The sequence below is a fragment of the Thermobia domestica genome, chromosome 2 (assembly GCF_964235325.1).
Source record: "Thermobia domestica chromosome 2, izTheDome1.hap1.1, whole genome shotgun sequence".
Lineage (NCBI taxonomy): Eukaryota > Metazoa > Arthropoda > Insecta > Zygentoma > Lepismatidae > Thermobia > Thermobia domestica.
The window spans coordinates 122,627,214-122,648,583 of record NC_137455.1 but is presented as its reverse complement, the minus strand read 5'-3'; the positions used below and the strand labels follow the sequence as shown (position 1 = coordinate 122,648,583).

At 32.8% G+C, this 21,370-nt stretch overlaps 1 protein-coding gene across 7 annotated transcripts in view; it reads right to left on the bottom strand.

The window, feature by feature from the left end:
- dysc (whirlin protein dyschronic) overlaps window positions 1–21,370 on the bottom strand; it is a 708,896-nt gene that overhangs the window by 217,025 nt on the left and 470,501 nt on the right. For 5 of the 7 annotated variants that reach the window (XM_081745580.1, XM_081745584.1, XM_081745585.1 and 2 more), the window contains one exon: window positions 17,976–18,041. The exons of the other annotated variants lie outside the window; for them this stretch is intronic. In XM_081745580.1, the coding sequence (XP_081601706.1) occupies window positions 17,976–18,041 (66 nt within the window). The remainder of the gene's footprint in view (window positions 1–17,975; window positions 18,042–21,370) is intronic. 7 annotated transcript variants of the gene reach the window in all.

The window sequence follows — 21,370 nt, the reverse complement described above, 5'->3', positions numbered from 1 at the left end:
ATGAAGCCAATGAATTTAAATTTCATTTTCTGTCTTCCCTTTGAAATTATGCAAACTAAGATGTACATATGTCAATTATCAAAACTTTATTCTTGTTTATGATTATACACTTCTGGTAGAAAAAAATAAAGAACTGCGGTGAAGAGTTGGTAAAGTGAGGGTTCGATCCTTGGTGGGGTTGGGAAGCCAATCGTAGCATGGGGCTAATTATGTTACTTTTTGTACGTGCAAAACTCGAGAAGATATGGAATCTTACCTCAATGCACACCTTGTCCCTTCTGTGACCGGTTGCGAATGGTGAACACCTTCTACTTTCTCAAGTTATGTTGGACCACTTGGTTAATTTAAGGTTGTCATGTTTAATTGGCGATTACTATGATGCAAATTCTATTTGATTCAGTAAAATATGTAAATAAGTGTCCCTTGTTTGCTCGAATAACAGAAAAGCAGTTGAGGATCATATTTTTATTTTTTTATTTTATTTTATTTTATTTTTTTTAGATGCAGAAGATTTTGGAACTTATAACATTATGAGGCAATTTAAAACTACTCAAATTACGAGATACATACTTCGGTCTAGCAAACCATAAATTATTGCACTGAAGGTATCTACGTGCCAATCATGTAGCGCCCAGTGAAACGTATGAGATATGTACCTACAACTAAACTTGGGAACCCGACCATGTGAGTTTCCACCTGGGACCAAACCCGAGTCTCCTCTGTCTAAGGCATGTACGCTAACTATATAGCTACAGGGAGCTCGATTTTGATTTTGAGTTTTTAGTGTCCCTTTAAGCAGCGAGGCTATATGAGACGTGAATCTACAGCTTACTGTGGGATCCGAGCCACATTACCTCTCGCTGGGAATCGAATCCGGCTTACGTTAACCGTTTAGCCACAAGGGAGCTTTACGGGGAGCTCGAGTAAAACGTGTTGTCGAACAATAATGTAGATAGCAATAATCCTTAGTGGTATAGAGTTAGAGAATTTGGTTTATGACATGTTAAGGAATACATAAAATGATTGTAATTAGTGTGTTTTAAATTAATATTCAGAGGCTACTTTTATATTATAATTGTTATTGGAAATAGTAGGTAATTATGAAGTTGCAATTATGCTTCGATATAACCTAATGCTAAGCATACCTGCCTCTCGTGCATGTGGTCCAAGGTTCGATTGCTAGCGATGATATATCAACGTTAATACAGACTCATGAGACAATAAGGAATTTGTTTGAATTAAACAGGTAAATCCAACACCCTAGACTGCCAAAAATAGGAGATGGAAGCTTATGTGATGATCGGGCATTACTAGATTAACATAGTCGTATGGCTGGTTAGACACTATAAGCTTTAGTTTCAGCTTATTTATAGTACATAAAAATGCAAAGCTGTTTAATCAGTAATATCGCTTCTAATGTGTTGCACTTCCATCGATTGTTAATTTGATAACAGGTACAGATATTTCACTCTAGTTTTCTATCTTCCATATATTCCTCACTATTTTCCCGACCACAAGTTTAATACATTTCATTTTCTTCTTCCTTAAATGCATACGTGGAGTAAATGTGTACAGTAAACACAAAATAAATCGACACGTTTTTTTGTTTATGCGGAAAAAGATTGTAAAGGTTAAAGGCGTCTCCCGAAATATTATAATACGCAATACTGTTTGTGCTTATTGTTGATGTGTCAAATTTAAAGAAATCGGATGGGGACACTTGCGAAACACGAAAGGTCTAATTTTACATATACAGTATCTACACACAATTTCATTCGCTTCGGTCCACTTCTTCCGCCGCCCAACGCTTCAATCCACCCAACAGTTTCTTTTTATTTCAGAAAAATATGAAACACGTATTCCCTCATTTTACGTCTACAATATCGGTTTCATTCACTTCGGTCCACTTCTTCTTGCCTTTCAGCCGCCAACTTTCAAAATTTTGGGTGGGAGCTTTTGCCGCCTAAAACCGTTTTTCCGCAGAAAATAAAGAACCTGTATTCGTTTATTTGCTGCCTATTGTCACTACACAAAGTTTCCTTTAAGTTCGTCCTGTCCTTTAGGCACTTCTGATATACCGTTATTAGCACTTTTGAAATTTCGTGATCAAAAGTTTGGAGGAGTCCGTGCCTCACCCAACCTTTTTTTTTTCAGGAAAATACGAAACACGTTTTCCCTCATTTAGGTCTACAAAATCGGTGCACAATTTCATTTACTTTGGTTCAGTTCTTCTTGCCTTTCGGGCGTCAACTTTCAAAATTTTGTGTGGTGGTTTTTCCCCTAAAACCGTTTTTCCGCAGAAAAAAAAAACACGTATTCGTTTATTTCATGTGTAGTATCTACCTGCTAACTTTTATCTAAATCGGAGTGTTACACCTGGGAAGTGTTACATGTAAGTAGAACCAAGTTTTAATATAATTAATAGTAGAATAGAACTCAAGTACATAATAATAAATAATATGTAAGGTTAATGGTAGATAATGATAGTTGTTGAAATACAGGTCAATTACAATAAAACCTGTTGGCTTGGCTATCTATCTAAGTTGAACACCCATCTAAATAGTCCTCTTTGTCGTGAAACCTGCATTTTCCCATAAGACATGCATTCCTTATGTAAGTCGGCCACCTGTCTATCTTGAGGCTTGGCAGCATTGAAGCAATGTTATTCCTAATTTGATAATGTTAAATTTACCTCTGTATGTTGGATACCTGAGTAACTGGCAGTATAAACAATCATCCTCATTTCTTACCAACCCTTGCAAACATCTTTTACTGTTATGTTTTGGAAGGCCAATGATCCCAAGGGAGAAAGAAAGGAAACTTGTCTATTGAAAGTAACTTCTCCAAAAATACTGGAGGCAATGGTAATGTTTGTTGTCTGTGCGTGTATGAACGGAAAAGCGTTCATTCATGTTTCACGTCAGTAAAGCCTATATTAATTTATTTAGCAAGGGGTATCTTTTATTTACGTTAAGTGATCATAGCCTTCTCTTTCTGGGTAATTATCAAGAAATTTATTGGTGGTCGGATTCAAGTTGCAGCATAATGAGAGGGGTTATATATATATATATATATATATATATATATATATATATATATATACAGAGAGAGAGAGAGAGAGACAGAGCGAGAGAGAGAAAGAAATTACCACAACTAGTTCTTACTACTTGGTGGTCAAAACATTGTAGAAGGATGAATCAAGAATTAATAGACATGTATGCTATTAAATATAGTACTTTTATATTGAAAAAACTATTTTTACTATATCTTATTCGGTTGATTAGTAAGAACCTTATTCTTTTCATCAAAGCTGTTTTGTCTGGACCTACCTATAGTTTAACGTAAAATCGGAAGCACGAAAACTCTCACAATGAATCGAAACAATCTCTCGTGTCAAGCCGCATACGCTAAATAGTCACGAGGAGCTCTGATAATTATATATTATTTATAAGATATAAGCTGATCCACAGGTAATAAATAGTTGTTGCATTAGAAATGTGCATGTTAGATCAATAATAGTTATTACATCAAAATACACTTATTTGCTGTACGTTCGTCTCTTTTCAGTGAAACCGATAGTGAACAACATAGACAGGTTTCACTGTAGTTGCTTGAAGCGTTTGTTGATGTTCGGATGTTTTTCTATGGAGATTATAACTGTAAAAGTTCTATAATATCGGGTACCTTATGTGACATACCTAGGTAGATATCCAGATGCTGTTTACAAACTATGGATTTCAATTAATACAAGTAGGTTGTGTGTAAAATATACAAGGTGTTTCAAAACAACACCGACAACATTTGGGAAGTGATTCTTGACACCAAGACAATACAAAAAGTATAGACCAACCTGGGTGCACAAATGCTTCCTTTCGGAGTTACAGGCTGCCGAAAACATGAAAAAAAAAAAAGAACTTTAAAGGTCCATAGCTCCAAAACTATGAGACCTTCCGTAGTCGGGTCAAGACTTCACTTAGAAACTAATATGTGCTCTATCCAAAAATACGTTTCAGAATCCTAAGGTAATCACGCAACAATTTTTATAGAGGGAGTTTAGCGACGGGACCAACTACCTCTATAAAAATTGATACGGAAGTACTGCAGGATTCTGAAACATGGATATTTGAATAGGGTACATACTAGTTCCTAAGTGAAGTCTTGGCCCGACTACGGTAGGTCCCATAGTTTTGGAGCTATGGACCTTTAAAGTTCATTTTTTTCATGTTTTCGGCAGCCTATAACTCCGAAAGGAAGCATTTCTGCACCCAAGATGGTCTATACCCTTTGTCTTATCTTAGTGTCAGGAATCATTTTCCAAACGTTGTACGTGTTGTTTTGAAACACCTTGTATATTTAATTCAAATATTAATGTTTACATAGAGTTGTCTATTAATATTAAATGTGTACCTTGGATGCTTACCTTCGACATACGATGCTTCCTTGAAGAGATTTAATGTTAATTTTAAGATTTAAGCCGTTCATATATTTCTGAATTTCGTTAAGACCTGCTAATATTTCCGAGTAATATATACGAATTGGAATACATACTTTGTCTGGTTGGACTGAGAAACTTTACCCTTTTACAACAATTTCTACAGTAGGTGCCCGAAGCTGTTGGATTTTGACCCTACAAAGAGGAAAGCGATAACATAAAGCAATACTGCTTAAAATATCAGAAATAATGTCCATCAACAACGCCTGTCTACAACACTCCAGCAGACTAGAGATACAAAGATATTTAACGTAATGTGAACTTGAGAGAACGTTTCACGTGCCACTTCGTTGTAGCATTGCCAGATCTTACGTTTTCCTTGTAAGTTTTATATTTTTCTGACATGTTTTACATTGTACGTTCTATTTTTTGTAATAAATAAAAGAAATTAAATTTCTGAATAGTTTTTTAAAATGCAATTAAGTTAGTGTGATTTTTTAAAAAAATATAGGAACTGATTTCCCACCCACTGTAAACAAGGCAACCCGATGATGAACCTAACTTAGTATTCAGAGAGAAAATGCAGCAAACTGCGTTGTTACCTCGTATCTAACCGGTAACACAACAAAAAATGATGTAGTATATATTGCTTGGTTGGATTTTAATTTATAGTCCTTTTAAACGAAATCTATATGAAGGGGCAGCGATGGCTCAGTGGTAGGGCGTTCACCTCTGGTGTATAGGGTCTTTGATACAATTCCCATACGCTCCAAGTGAACTTTATGGTGGTGGGCAAACACCATGTGCGTGGGTTTTTTGATTCTCCAGTGTCCTTCCACTTTCTTCATTCCACCATTTCCTTTATTTCTCATCATTGTCGTTTCCTTTATGCTAGGTAGCATAATCATGGGATATAAAACTTAACGATTTTGTTATTTCCGAACATATGTGAGATCACGACTTACAGCTTAACATAGAATCCGAACCACGTGACCTTTCACCGGAAATTAATATATATATATATTTTTTTTCTGTGTTTTATATTTAATATATTACAATTATTTTTAATGAAATTGCCTCAGTTTCAAATTAAAATATTCAACGTTACTATATGTAACCATATATGTGTTTGTTATATATAAATTCTGTACATTACTTATCTTTCTTCCACCACTAAAAATTGTAAAATCTTCCTTTTTCTCTGAAAACAACTGTCAAATCCTATTTTGTAGGATATTTGGAATCGTTGTGTCAGCATTTAATTGTTTAAGGAAGGGAATAAATGGTAATATGACGGTGAAATTCCCAGGAAATGTGAGGTTGCATTGGCATTTCCCAACAAATAAACGGGCAATGGTGCAACACATAACTTCAGTAACTTCACATTGATCTAAAGCAGACCAAAACATCTGCGATTCATAAGCACTTGCTCCACAATTTTCAGTTTTCCATGCATTCTTTTTAATTCTGCGATTGCAAAGTGCCAAGGATCATCAGCCAGTGACTGTAGTTCGCGATGTACGATATCCCAAGTAGTCCAACAATACAAAATATAGGTCTAACACTTCTGTTGATATAATGGTAGGTTTGTTGTTTAAGAGGAGGTTTATGCAGTGGCAAACAATGATAATAGTCCCGTGGAGTATTGTAAGGAGTCAACTTCTGATCCCACTTCAGCATTCTGTTTACTGACTATACTTACTCTGACGAGATAGGCAAGGTAGAATGACATTTGCTAGCGTATCATTCTGAGCTATAATCAACTCAACTTATATGGTGCCATCGCCCCACTTTATACGATTTCCCAAGTGGAGTAACTGTTGGTAAATTGTTTTCAAACTAGAATTTTTCCCAAGTTTCAAACATTTGGCCATTATTGGCAAAAAAAAAAAAAAAAAAAAAAACATCCTGTATATGTCGTTGTTGATGGCTTGAGATCATGACGTGTCCTGAAGGGACTTATAACCGTTTCTAAGTGTGTTACACCAATATTGTATTGCCCATTATTTTACCATATCCTTACAGAACATCTGGCATATATTTATTCCCGTTCGACTAGGATTGTTCGTTGCTTAACTGTTGCGACTACGACCAGCAAGCTACAAGAGGAAGCACACACCACTAACATTTACATTTCTCTTTTATTATTTTTTACTCAAAACAAAAAAAAAAAAAAATGTAGGAAGATATTATATATCAACCATATGGAAAACAGACATAACATTTTTCTAACCTAATTGAGGGATAAGAAGAAAAATAAATAATTCAGACTGCGACCATGTGACATGGAATCTACTGTTTGCTGAACGAGTATAGGCTAGTTGTTACCATTTTTGTTTTGCAATTGGGAGGTCCCGAGTTAGAATTTGGTGCCGAATATGGTGACTGAGGTTTCACCACGGTTTTAATGTTTCACCAGGTGAAAGCTGGGATGGTACCTTTAAATGCAGACTCTGACCGATTTCCTCCACTTCATTGTTGCATATTGTTAAAAAGTCCGTTAAATTAGCTGTAGGTGTTGTATCTGTAAAATTAAAAAAATAAACGGGTAACAGCGTGAAGTATATATCACTTGAAGGAGTTTGGTTTGTAAACATGTTGTTTTCCCAATTAATATTGAACTTGGAAGCGGGAGTAAATTTCCACTACCGTACTTTTCGATTTATTAGAGAGATTAGAGTGCAGATTTAATCTTGGGAAAGTTAATTGATTACAGAAAACAGTTTCTCGCTGTCTGTTCCCGGTTTTACTCTATAGCAAGTGGTTAATTTAAAATCAAAAGTGGTTGATTTTTATTCCACTTCAGGTTTGAATTGAGGATTAAGAGAGATGGTACTTATTCTTAGAACGTTAAATCAATTTCAAGAGAAACAGTTTCTTGCTATCTCATATCGTCTCTATTCTATAATCCAGATCAATATTAAAACCGAAGTTATATCATTTCTGTCACTTCCGGTTCCTCTAGAGATCTAAGAGTGGAAATGAAATGTACTCTTCGAACATTTAATCGATTGCTTGTCGCTGTTGATTACTCTTTTTGCTCTATAGAGGTTAACGTCAAAATCGAAAATGATCGATTTCTACCATTTCCGGTTTGTATATCCTCTCCATAAACGAACTCGATTAATAACTTCTGATCTGAATCCTGGCCAAAATTAATAGCGATGCATCAAGTATTCCTGGAGATTTTGTGTCATCCAGACAAACCCACGGACAGACAGAGTAAATATACGAAGGAATTTTCGTAAACCAAACTCCTTAAGAGTCTTCATCGCGGCGAAATTAAAATACCACTAATTTTACAGTAATTATGTGATATCTTCAAATAGATAAAAGATAATCGAAATGTGGAACAAGAGCGCCCTAGACAATATTATTTTACATGAGAAACCGTTATCACGACTCACTTATCTGCTTTCGATTTCGAGCCATTTTGATAATCGGCATTTATTTTCGCGTTTCTAAACAGCTAAAAAGGGAAATACACTACGTGACTTGTGATAACGGTACCTCACGCAAAAATATTGTCTAGGGCGCTCTTGTTCCATATTTCAATTATCTTTTATCTATTTGAAGATATCACATAATTACTGTAAAATTAGCGGTATTTTAATTTCGCCGGGATGAAGACTCTTAAGAAATTAAAAGGGAATCGAAACTATTTTTCAGGCAAATGCCTTCATTGAAATCGTATTCGAGACCAGTCGCACAGGAAGGTCTCGCGTTAGTCACATACGAATGGGAAGGAAAAATTAAAAGTTATTAATCACAATTAGAGGGGAATAATTTAATTCATCAAAAACAAACAGTCATGTTCTGCATCTATTCATCTATGTAGATATTTAAAACCATATGAAGAGCACTTTAAGAGCAGCAAGTTGAGACAACACACTTGCAGCCACAATAACGCTGTAGAGCCGTTGAAACAAGATGGCCTCTTTAAATAATGGGAAAATTAGGATAGGTGACTGGATAATAATAACACGCTCCCTGACGTATTGCGTGTAATAATGTCGCAGACACTGTGTCTCAGTATTATTATGTCGCTAGCGGTTACAGCAATCACCTTGATGGAACATAAGTCTTAGAAATATAGCTTATTAAATCACCGTTAGATACTGTTAAGAAGGTAAATTGATACGGGAAATGACATTGGTAGTTTAAGTGCTGTTAATGGCAATGTTCGGATTCTAGATTTGTCAAGTTTAAGATGGTTGTGTTACTTCTTTATGATTGAGCTACTGTGTATGTAGAAAGATCTATTGTTATTCTAATATTTTGATGATTAATGAAAAACGTGAGGATTAAATGTTCAGATGGGAAAATGCTTTAGACTTAGTTATTAATGATTTAAAAGAAGCTGATGTTAGTTTTTCAAAATATAATACAAGTATAATACACTCGGCTTAATTGCAAGTTTGTCGGTCTAAACTAATGTTTGTTTTTTTCTTAATAGCTTACTAAGAATATTGATAAATTCTCTGAGAAGACCTCCTTTAGGTTTTGTACGTCCGTATTTATCGATTATATCGAACACACACGAACCAATATTGCACCTTGTCAAATATCTGGACCTCGAGAAACATTACAGTTCTTTCAAAAATTAATTTAAATTCGTGTTTCATGGTGTGGAACTTTGACATTAAATGTATTTGATACACGTGCTTTTCAAATTAGCCAGCACAAACAGTTGCAAAACAATGTAAATTTTGCTCACATCGATCTTACACTTTTACTAGAAATGTTTGGGCGAAAAAAATTGTTAACTGAAACATCTAAGGATGTGAAAGTCTGAGAAAGCGAAGTTTAACAAGTAACAGACGGCTAGGCACCGCAAAGGCAGGTCACATTGTTTAATTTCTATTTTTGACACAATATCGGCGTTGCGCTAACTTTTTACTTCCTTTTGTAATACATACATTCCTGTATATACCGATATTCAAACTTCAACTGTTTGTGAAAAGTGACCACTTTCCGAGTTTAATGCTACATTGATACTGTATAGTATTGTTGTGGGAATCGTATTTTCAATTAACGCTAAAGTACGTGTTTATCTATCAATATTTTCTTAATGCTTGACATATTGGTGCACAATGGAAATTTACTATATTTTAGCAAAACCTGTATTCTTAATCAACCGATTTTACTGTAAATTTCCAAATACTTGATAACTAAACTAGGTGCTGAGCATGCCAGTTTTTATACCACTAAACGTAAAGTTGACCACAGATTGATTTGGTTACACAATCATTTAAATGTATCGTAATACGAAAACGTTCTTCAAATTATAAATAGACTAAGTATTTTTCTCAATATATTTTATGAAAAAGCTGTGGTGTCCAGTATTATTTTTTCTCTCAAATAGTCTTGCAGAAACGACCATACATAGATAATATTTTTATTTATTCATTTTCTTATTAATTTTATCTTGATTTAAATGTATTTATATTATTGGGGGCAATAGCTCACATTCCCTTTGATATAAGGACTAGGAAAATTAAATGAAATCTTTGTTTAATGTTCCACGATTATGCCCTTTAGGCTAAGGGAGACGGATTATTAATGATGGAAGATTTGGTGGAATAAGGATGTGCAAGGAAGCGGTAGCCCGAGAAAACCCACAGACACAATGTTGTCCACCACAAACTTACTTGGTCGGGGATCGAAACAGGAATCCCACACACCATAGGTAAGAGCTCTACCACTGAGCCTTCTATAATCACTAGAGTTAGGATTTTTTACACTATAAATTTACAGAAAATGCGAACAAAAATTATATACTAAAAGTCTTTTTAAAATACTCTAAAATGTAATTGAAAGTGTAGAAAAATAAGACGTACACATTATTTTTCAGAAATTGAAAAGTATCGTTAAGATCGATTCATTACTCTTTTCTATTACATCGTTGCAACAATAACTACATTTACAACATTGTGTCTCTGCGGCTACCGATACTCATACTTTCTCTCCTTCCCCTTCGTGGCTAATATTTAGCATTTTTTTTTCGTAGACCATTTTCACGTAGTTATTCTTTAATCTTGAAGAATCAGGGAAAGATTTAGTAGTGTTTTCTCAAAATGCACACAATTTCAGATCACACTCTACTCAAAGGAACATCAGTACAGATAAATATCTACACAAATCTTCGAGAAACACAGAATAATTTGGTGTACCACACTGCACAAGGAGTTATTTCATTGTTTGTTCATTCGAACGTAGCTTAAATCGAAGATTATGTTTTTCCTCTGCACATGCTGTTGCACAGGAAGTCATCTTTCAGTTGTAACTACCATATCAAATACCTACAGTACACAGAGGTGCCCACAAAGGGGAGCTATGACGCAAACTGCGTCATTGAAATATTTGGGGGGATAAAAATCTATATAAATATGTTTGAGGGGGTGTAAAAATTAATCGAAAAGGTTTTTTTTTTCATGAAAGAACACCTACGGATAGACAATTGAGGGGGGGTGCGTCATGGACATGAGGGGGGTGGGCACCACTGCAGTACACACATACATACAGTAGAAAGTAGAGCTATCCATAGTAAAAACTTTTCCACAACCAAATTCAGAAGCAAAACTATTTAGTTTCAAAGAGATACTTCTTCGGTTCTATGCATTTTGCAATGCTAAAGTTGCACGTCCTATAAAATTCTCTGTCTCAAACGTTAATCTATCTTACAAATGGTCTAAAAAAATAGCTATATAGGTGAAGGCAAGCAGGCGAAAGGGAAGGAGGAGATATCGTTCATACAACAATTTCAAGTCTCAAGAAGGCAGAATTTGAAGAGGGAAAAGCTCGATTGTTTTCTCTTTAGGTGAAGTAAACTTAACTTAGACAATTTTACACTGTATTTTGCTTCAGTTTTATAACTTTTAGTGAAACTTTAGAAGATATACGATTAAAATCATTTAAAAATGCTTAAAATGCACGTAATTATGCAAAAATGTAAAAATGCACAAATATATATAGAAATTGGTTTAACATGGCCATAGATGCCGAAAGCCCAGAAATCTAAAAATCTAAATCTAGAAATTGGTTAAAAAAAAACAAATGCGAAATTGGAACAACAAATGCGTTCTAAAGCACTCACTTTTAGTACAGCAAAATTAGATGGTAATGAGCAACTTTTCTTAAGATAAATGTTATTGGAACATTGCTTTGATCTATTCGAATTTTCATTTGGGTTCACAATGGAAAAATAATAGAGAAATGAGTTGCCTTTAATTATACGTTTCCATAAATGATTCTATTTTCCAGTGTTGATATGCCAATTCCAGTAACAGTATGCTCTCAGCCTAGGAAAAGAGCTCATAACATTCACAAAAACGAATTTCGAAACACTTAATAATTGTTACATTTTTTACAATCTTTTCATCTCTTTTGGTCTCTATGCAAAAGTAGAATAATGTTTTCTTCTACATTATTCTACAACTACAGCTTTCTTTTTGAATTCTTGAATTCAGATTTGCTCCTATTAGAAAACAGATATTCGTTCTCCCTGTAACTGCTTCTTAAAATGATTTTTCTTTCTTTCTCTTATAATCGTTAAATATATTAATAAGATGAGATATTAAAATTGCGTTATAAGTAATACAGGGTGGCTCTAAAGTAGGTATACAGTACCACACTGATCAACGCATTGCATTTTATATAATTTCTTATTGTTATCCATCAGGTAGGCTTAGTTTCTTTATTATTTGTTCTTAATGTGTTTTTACTTACATCTTAAGCTCGGAAGAGCCGAAGCAGATAAACCTATAAACTAGAATTTTATACTTGATCAATGCAGGGGTATATACCTACTTTTGAGCCACCCTGTATTTCTTCTAAATTTGAATTCCCAGAGAACAATTTTCTTCTTTGGAACCCCAAGATTTGCATAACGTTTAAACGGACTCCATGCACGTATTATATGGGATAGGTTTCCATATTCTTTAATGATGCGTTGTTTATCTAATTTTGTCAATGATTTAGGAACATATGAAGTTACTTATTTAAAAGTACTAAATAGTAGTAGAAGTAAAGAAAAAGTTCAACTTTAGGATAGTCAGAGACAATTGATATCATTACCAAAACTCCAATGTTATGTTTTGTTAAAGAAGTATTACAGGCACGTAGCCAGGATTTCGTGAAGGGGGGGGGTCCTTGACATGAAATAACTGTGGTCATCACACCAGCAACTCGATCATTCTAAACTTTTTTTTTTTTTTTTACTGGAACATATATTGGTTCGTTTAGCAAAGATTTCGTAATGGGGAGGAGGGGGAGGCGTGACATGAAATTCTGAAGGCCCAGGAGCTCGATCAATCTAAACTACTTTACTATCAATATATTTTGGTTTGTTAGGACAATAAAATGAGGATATGTTGCTAAGTATTTTAATAACAAACTATGAAGAAATCTCTAGTAAAATAAAAAAAAAACGTATTGAAAAAGATTATAAACTAATTACGTTCTTCCTCTGTTTATTCAAATATAACAATTTTCCTTTCATTATGACCTCAACTATTATAAAAAGTACATACTCACTATTATAAACAGTACATACTCAATAATGTCTTGTAAAGTATTTTACAATATCTGCATTCCTTTCTCTGGTGAATCAAATGTTAACAGAATTTCTTTCCACATAAATTTCTGTTTTTATTATTTCGTCAACTACTGTCTGTTCCAAATGACAGGTTAAAGGAGTAGTAGAAAATTGTTTTTGAAATAACATGTTTGATACTGCAAGGATGCAATGAAAAATTATGATAAAAAAAAAAAAACTGTCCACGCTGTTACTCAACGGCACTATGCTTTCGGAAGCTTGAAATCTCCCTGACTAGTAGCAGAAATTCTGACAATTCCGTAACTTTACGTAAATTGCAAATTTCCTGACTGTTCCAGGATATCTCGCTCACCTCGCCACAATGTATTGCAAGTAATACAAATCTCCTTATAAGAAAGAGTAACCAAAAGCTTCCTGTAGTTTATTTTTAACGCTGATCCTTCTTTTTCTCATTTCATTTTGTTTCATCGTTCTTTAATTTTTTTCATTTCTGGTCTCGAAGGGGGGGGGGAGGTCTGGACCCCCCGGACCTCTCCTTGACTACGTGCATGAGTATTATGAATTTCTGAGAAACCGTTTGTGAATGATATGAGTCGACGTCTGTGAAGTTGTCCCGCCCACCTAACGAATTTTTCTTTTTCTTATTTACATCGTTAGTTTACCATTAGTTTACGTTAGTTTTGCAAAATTATCGTTAGTTTTCAAAAAATAAAATTTTTATTCAAAAAATAAATGGGCAGGCCAACTTCACGGTTCGCCACCCACAAACGAATTTTAAGTTTTTCATATTACATTGTTAGTTTATCGTTAATTTACGTTAGTTTTGCTAAAACTATCGTTAGTTTCGCAAAAATAATGATTTTATTCTAGAAACAAAGTTTCACGCCAACTGTGAATTAGCCCGCCCATATTGAATTCTCATAAAATTCAAACTCATATCCTTAGTTTATCGTTAGTTTACATTAGTTTGCTAAAAGTATCGTTAGTTTCACAAAAGTAACGATTTAACTGGACAAACAATGTTTTCGATAGCGGCGTAGCCAGTATTTTATTTCAGGGGATCCGTATCCCTTCCCGGAAAATTTTTCGCAATTTATAAACTGGGAACGCAAGTTTAGGCTATATTCTAAGGACCTTACAAATTTGGTTGATCCACGGGTCCTAGCGCGGAAATTTTTTAGCAATATATAGACTGGAAAGGCAATTTTAGGTTTTATTTTTACAACGTTTAAAAATTTCTGGGGGTCCAGACCCCCAGACCCTCCTCTTCGCTGTGGTGCACAAACACCGTGCTCGTGGGTTTTCTCGGGATTCTCCCGTTTCCTCCCACTATTTTAATTCCACCATTTCATTCATTTCTCATCATCACCGTCTCTTTTACTCTAACGGCATAAGCGTGGGACGTAAAACTAAAAGATTTCATTTCCTCCCCTTGGCTACGCTGCTGTTTCACGAAATTGACGTAAACTAAAAATATACTAACAATATGAGGTGGAAGTTTATGAAGATTCTTTAGGGGCGTGCTAACTTTACATTTGGCGGGAACCGTTATTTCTCGAATAAAATCGTTATTTTTGCAAAAGTAACGTAAACTATCAATATAAGTTGGAAGTTGATGAGAATTCAATATGGGCGGGCTAATTCACAGATGGCGGGAAACTTTATTTCTAAATAAAATCGTTATTTTTGCGAAACTAACGATAGTTTTAGCAAAAATAACGTAAACGAACGATAAACTAACAACGTGATAGAAAAAGTTTGAAATTCATTTGCGGGTGGGAAACCGCGAAGTTTTCCTGCCCATTTATTTCTTGAATAAAATCGTTATTTTTGCGTAATTAACTATAGTTTTAGTAAAACTAACGTAAACTAACGATGTAAGATGAAAATTTATGATAATTCTTTATGGACGGGCTAACTTTACATTTGGCGGGAACCTTTATTTCTCGAATAAAATCGTTATTTTTGGAAAACAAACGTTAATATTAGCAAAACTAATGTAAACTAACGATAAACTAACGATATGAGTTGGAACATTATGAGAATTCAATATGGGCGGGCTAATTCACAGTTGGCGGGAAACTTTGTTTCTAGAATAAAATCGTTATTTTTGCGAAACTAACGATAGTTTTTGCAAAACTAACGTAAACTAACGATGTGATATGAAAAACTTTTGAAATTCGTTTGTGGGCGTGGAACCGTGAAGTTGGCCTGCCCATTTATTTTTTGAATAAAAATTTTATTTTTTGAAAACTAACGATAATTTTGCAAAACTAACGTAAACTAACGGTAAACTAACGATGTATATAAGAAAAAGAAAAATGCGTTAGTTGTGCGGGACAACTTGACAGATGTTATTAGTCAGGCTGATATTTTCTCCGCCTCTAGAGATAGATCCTTCATGGGCCTAGGTTCGTACTATGGACATTCAAAAATTTAAAACATTATTACAACATTTGCAGATGAGCGTAAAATCACTATAAAATTATTGAAATTTATCTATATATACGTATACATACAATATTAAGATTTTGTATAAACAGTTTCATATGATAAATAAGTTTCTAAATGTTTACTTACAATAAATGAATTTACACTTGGATCTCTTTTAGAAAGATAATAATGATTATATGAAGAAGTCAGAACTTCCAAAATAGAACTTTTAATTTACAGAACGGGCATCAAGTCACTAAATTATTGTTTTGTCAAATGGAAATAACACTTTAACCTTTTCCCTTCGCAATCGATATTAATCACATTTGATAATCTTATGAAAAAAATTTCAAAATAAATTTAATCATTAAGTGAAGATATTTGCATTCCGGAAAAATAACTGGTCTATTAGTAATTTAATGAAAGAAATGTTTAATGATAATTACGGAAAGAAAAAAATACTATATTTCCTCATAATTATTTAATTGTTTGGTACATTTCAAGATAATCTATGGATCTCCTTTTAAACCTATTAATAACGATAACTATTAACAAAACCTCACGATAACTATCACGCGACAATACATTGAATATTATATTTATTTATATTATTCACAGATGGCAGTAATAGCAGATAAAATCAAATGAAAGTATATGGCAACCTAACCAAAATATTCGAAAGAATATCAAATAGTATGGTTAGGTTGTCATATACTTTTATTTGTTTTTATTTGCCACCAAGGGCGCCCATGTTGTGGTTTCCAAGAGGGGCAAGTATAAGCGACGTTTCAAAAATAATTCAAGTTTTGCTGTAACTAATGTAAAAATTCTATTGGATTTTCGATATTCTGAAGTAAAATTTCCTCTAGGGGGCGAGCGACCCACCCTGCCCCCCCTGATGGGCGCCCTTGTTTGCCACTATTGCTATCTACGAATAATCTAGGTAAATATAATATTCGGTACATTGTCACGTGATAGTTATTGTGAGACAAAGGTTTCAATGGATGAACTCGAAACGTATCAAACTATAAAATAATTGTTTAAGGATAAATATAGATATTTTTCTTTAATTAGCATGTCTGTCTTCTAACGCCTGTTTAATATTAATAAAATGTGTAATTTTTAAACAGATATATACCAATATAATCTTTATAAAACTCCACTGACAATGAGCAAGAGTTAGAGGAGGACCATGTTAGTGTTTAGTGATAAATTTCCTGTTGATGTTCATTATTATAATATTCCCAGTAGATTTTTAAAGTTCTGTAAGAATTAACAGACGGAAAATCGACATGCTAATAAGCTATTTTGTTACTCGTAAAATAGATAATTTATACAAATATATTATACATTGTTTACCACAATTTATGATAAAATGAAGATAAGTTTTACTTTAACTTTAAAATCCTTAGTGGGAGTAATTAAAAAGGAAGCAAAGTATGCTGAACCTTGTTAAAAGGCTCTATAAAGCCATTGAATCATAATAGGTTTGTAGAGATAAATGACAACTTAAAAAAAACTAAATTTTCTGTAGTTCGAATTTATGGAATTTCAAACTTCCAGCCAAACCGAAAGTATATAGGAAAGTCATACATATTTTTTATTTGTACTTTGTAATGAAGACGCACACACACACACACACACACACACACACACACACATATATATATATATATATATTATACACCAGCATAAAGAGTGAATAGAACATGAACAGTGGTATTTCTACAAGGTTTGTGGGTAGTACTATAAAGACGATGTTTTCAATCTTAAAGGTCACACAAATCATTAAGATAGGTCATTCATGACCTGTAGTCTATCGAAAAGTGCATACTCTCTTACAAAAGAAACTTATTTTGTTTCATCCTTTGCTCACTTCACTCTCAAGCAAATGTGTCCCTCTTTTAGCTCTTTCTATCATCCTCTCCTCATTTTACCATACCTCCTCTTTTACATGCGATTGAGAAATATTCTCACTGATGAAATCCCTTATGAGGTATTACTGCTCTCCAAAAATAGTACGGCATGTAATCAACAATATCAAAAGAAAGAAATGAAGTTATCGAAACTGTATATTTCATTTTGTACTGTATTCATGTATATCGCTAATTGTATCGGAGAATTGTATCGGATAATATACCATATTCATTTTCTAATCCCGATTGCAAATATTTTAAAAATCATATGCTCTTAGGTATGAGCATATGATTTTTAAAATATTTGCAATCGGGATTAGAAAATGAATATGGTATATTATGATTTGTAAGTACAAGAATTGTGTCAGAATACAAAATTGCGTCAAGTTAAAAGTGATAAATTACTCCACAAAAATGCAACCATAATAACATAATTACAATAATTATTGCCACGATTTACAATGAGAAAATACAACGAGAGGTGATAACAATTATTTATAACAAAATGAACATGAAATTTGCCATTAACACGTGTGATCTTATTCACATAGGTCTACAACACATAAAGCTGTTGTTGTAAGTAACACTTGCTGCCAGACAAACACCACAAGTTCAGAATGTTCTTTGCATCACTTACCGAAGACGAAAACACTTTCAAATTGGGCATCGTGTTATGGTTGGAATCAGACTGCATTCCTTTACTCTGGAACCGGTATAATATAATATAATATAATATAATATAATATAATATAATATAATATAAATATAAATATAACATAATAGTAAATGTAATTTGGTATCCCACAAGTCAGTATTTTCATATTGAGACATTCTGAAACTTGCGAACTAGAATATAAGTGTATGTAGACAGACTTAATGTGTTTCGAAACATATTCTTCTGGGATTAGTATATGCTTATTGTCGTGCAAATCAACTGCATAATTATTCTTTAATATTAGCAAAATTTACATATAGAGTGTTATAGTAATAATATGAGAATAAACTCTGATTCACTCATGATCTAATGCCTTGTTAGTGTCGCTGCCAAGGGGCGGTAACGAAAGATCAAATTGATAGAAATCGTATTTAGATTATGAATTCTGATTATGTAGTTCCAGTTCCTCAAGACAAAATCCAGTAACGAATTTTCAACAATATATCAGCTATTCTTCCTGATAGATATACTCTTGAGATCTCTGGCAATAAATAAATTGTTAAAAATAAAATTCATTCTGTACATTATATATATATATATATATATATATATATATATATATATATATATATATATACGATGGATATACCGTTTTAGTTGACGACCTAGGCAAATATTGAGTTGAAACTTAATGTTGTGTTTTTAGTGATATCGTAGCTAATCAACACAACAAGATTACTTCTTTTCATTCTAGCAATATTACATAATACTTAACATATATGGTGCAAAGAATGCTTTTAATAAATGCTTCCAAACTATGATTTCAATCCGAAATCCCTCTATATTAAATAAATTACCGATCGTAGAGGAAGTTTTAAATGCAATATACATGATAAATAAATTGTAACCTTATTGTAATTTATGAAAAAAATAACAATTACTTAATACCTATTTATAGGAAATAACTGTCACACATTTGTCGTAACGTTTTTTTTTAATTTTCGTGACGCACAACTAACCTTTTTTTTTTTTGATTCAATAGACATTGTTTGTCGTTATCGAGAGAAAGATCAGTAAATTCCAATTCACTCTAGGTCAGAAGTTATATTATGTCATCACATACGTGACTTTAGGGATTCAACGTAAATAATTTAATGTAAATGTGACAGAAAAGAAAATATCAGTGTTACAGATTTAAATGCTTAAAATATATCAAGAGTAATTTTTCTGAGGCATGCAAAGACAAACAATTATATTTCTAACATTACAACCAAAACAAAAGTAAAATGAAGACAATAATTGAAACTTAAAAAAATGAAATCATAAAAACACTATATTATCTTCTTCAGAAAATTAAACACGTTTTTGATCTTATGCTATTTGCAGAAACACTTCCTTGAATGCGCCTCAAAATACATAATTGTCATTTCTGTTACTAAACAAGATACATAAAATATCAAATATAATATTTTTATTATGTTAAAAGTTTTCTCTTAGATTTCATGAGTCAGGTTGAGAAAAATACTATCAAGATGCACATATTATGAAAGACATAGGATACATAAGATAAAACAAAGAATATATAAAAATATTTTTTTTCGAACTATGATTTCAATATCAGAGCCCTGTATGGTAAAAGGGAGCATTGCTCCTTTAAGAAGTTCGAATGCGAGATTATGAATAAATAATATGTAACTTTAAAATCAATTTTAAATTTCTAGTGTCATATAAGAACTCGTTGCCAAACAGTATGAATGACTAGCTTATTAGTCAAGAAGCGCTTTATATGTTCAAGTATTCTATAGTATTCTATTTTGTGATGAATACTGATTAAGTAGAATAATAATGATCACTGATTACGGAATCGTTGAATTAAATACAGATTGACATAGTATGTGAAATTTATGAGAAACGAATTTGTTTGGAAATTTAAAGAATAATGCTGTACGAGAATCACGCTATCGATTAAGATGAAACTGGTACTATCATCATGTTCTTCTTATGACACTATCAAGATATCGTGGTATAGTTAATGATATATAGACCAAAATTACAATTAATTCATAAACTTTAATTTCTATTTAACTAAAATAATGCACAAAGTTGATACATATATCAGTCAATAGATGATATCAAGCTAAAGAACATGACATATCTATTAAGTGTTGTATTCTCATAATTTTTTTAGAGAAAATCAAGAAAAAAACTTATTTTCGTGCTTTTAAATAATATATCATTCGTTACTAATTAACTGGGAATTTTACTCTGGTATAAATACGAGAATTTTATTTATTTATTATCTCGTATATAATATTTATTTATCTTCTATTATTTATTTATATTGTATATGTAAACAATGGATTATTAAGTAATAGACTGTATCTATCTTTGTATTCTTCTAATGGTTAAACTCATACTCCTAACTATGACACAGATCTTTCTGACAACCGTCCATATCCAACTTATATTCTTTTAGTATGACAGATTAATATGAGAACTTTAAAAATTGTCATGTTTTCAGATTAAACCAATACCCTTTCTGTACATTGCTCACAATCATAGATTGAAATACCAGGTTGTCATAATTGAATCGTTGAGTTCGAAAACCGGTCACCTCCATCGAAGCTAATTTGAGAGGAGAGACAAAAAACTATATTAGTCAATATGCATCTGTCATATAGGGCTTTTTTTATTTTCGCACCATAGAACTGTCATTTTTAATGAAGCGCAATTTCGGAATAAGATGTAAAAAAAGAGAAACAAACCACAGAAAAGATCAATTCTCTTCTAGAAATCATGTCTGTAAACATTTATTTTACTAAATGGCATTTTATAGGTATTATGTGGCTTATTTTTAAAATTTCTTCAACTTCTTAAAGTTATTCACTAAAATTTGAAAGATCTCGAGGAGAATAATGATGATCCTTTTTGTATTCTTAACAGAATTTATAAGACATTAAATCACTAATATGATGACCTCACCTTTATGTACGTGCACATGCGTATAAATGACTTCGATTCATCACTTTGGATTGCTCTTGTGTGAAAAGTAAAGAGCATGCTCCTTGATATAGTTTTGGAAGAGATTTTTTCCCCAGAGTCATAGAGTCAAGAAGAGACAAACGAAGGTTACACACAGCCAATCTTGCATACTTATTGCAGGATCGCAAGAAGATAAAATTACGTAATTGTAAATATCTTTATTTTTTATTTCTCTTTTTAGTTCTATGCCCAAAGGTTATGCTGTATAAGGTAAGAAGTTGAGGATTACAAATATGGCGATAATGAAAACAATTGTGGCAAGGGGGCAAGTGTAAATGATTGATTTGAATTTCAAGTCCGTTTTAAGTAACGAAGCTAGAGGAAAGCTTAACATT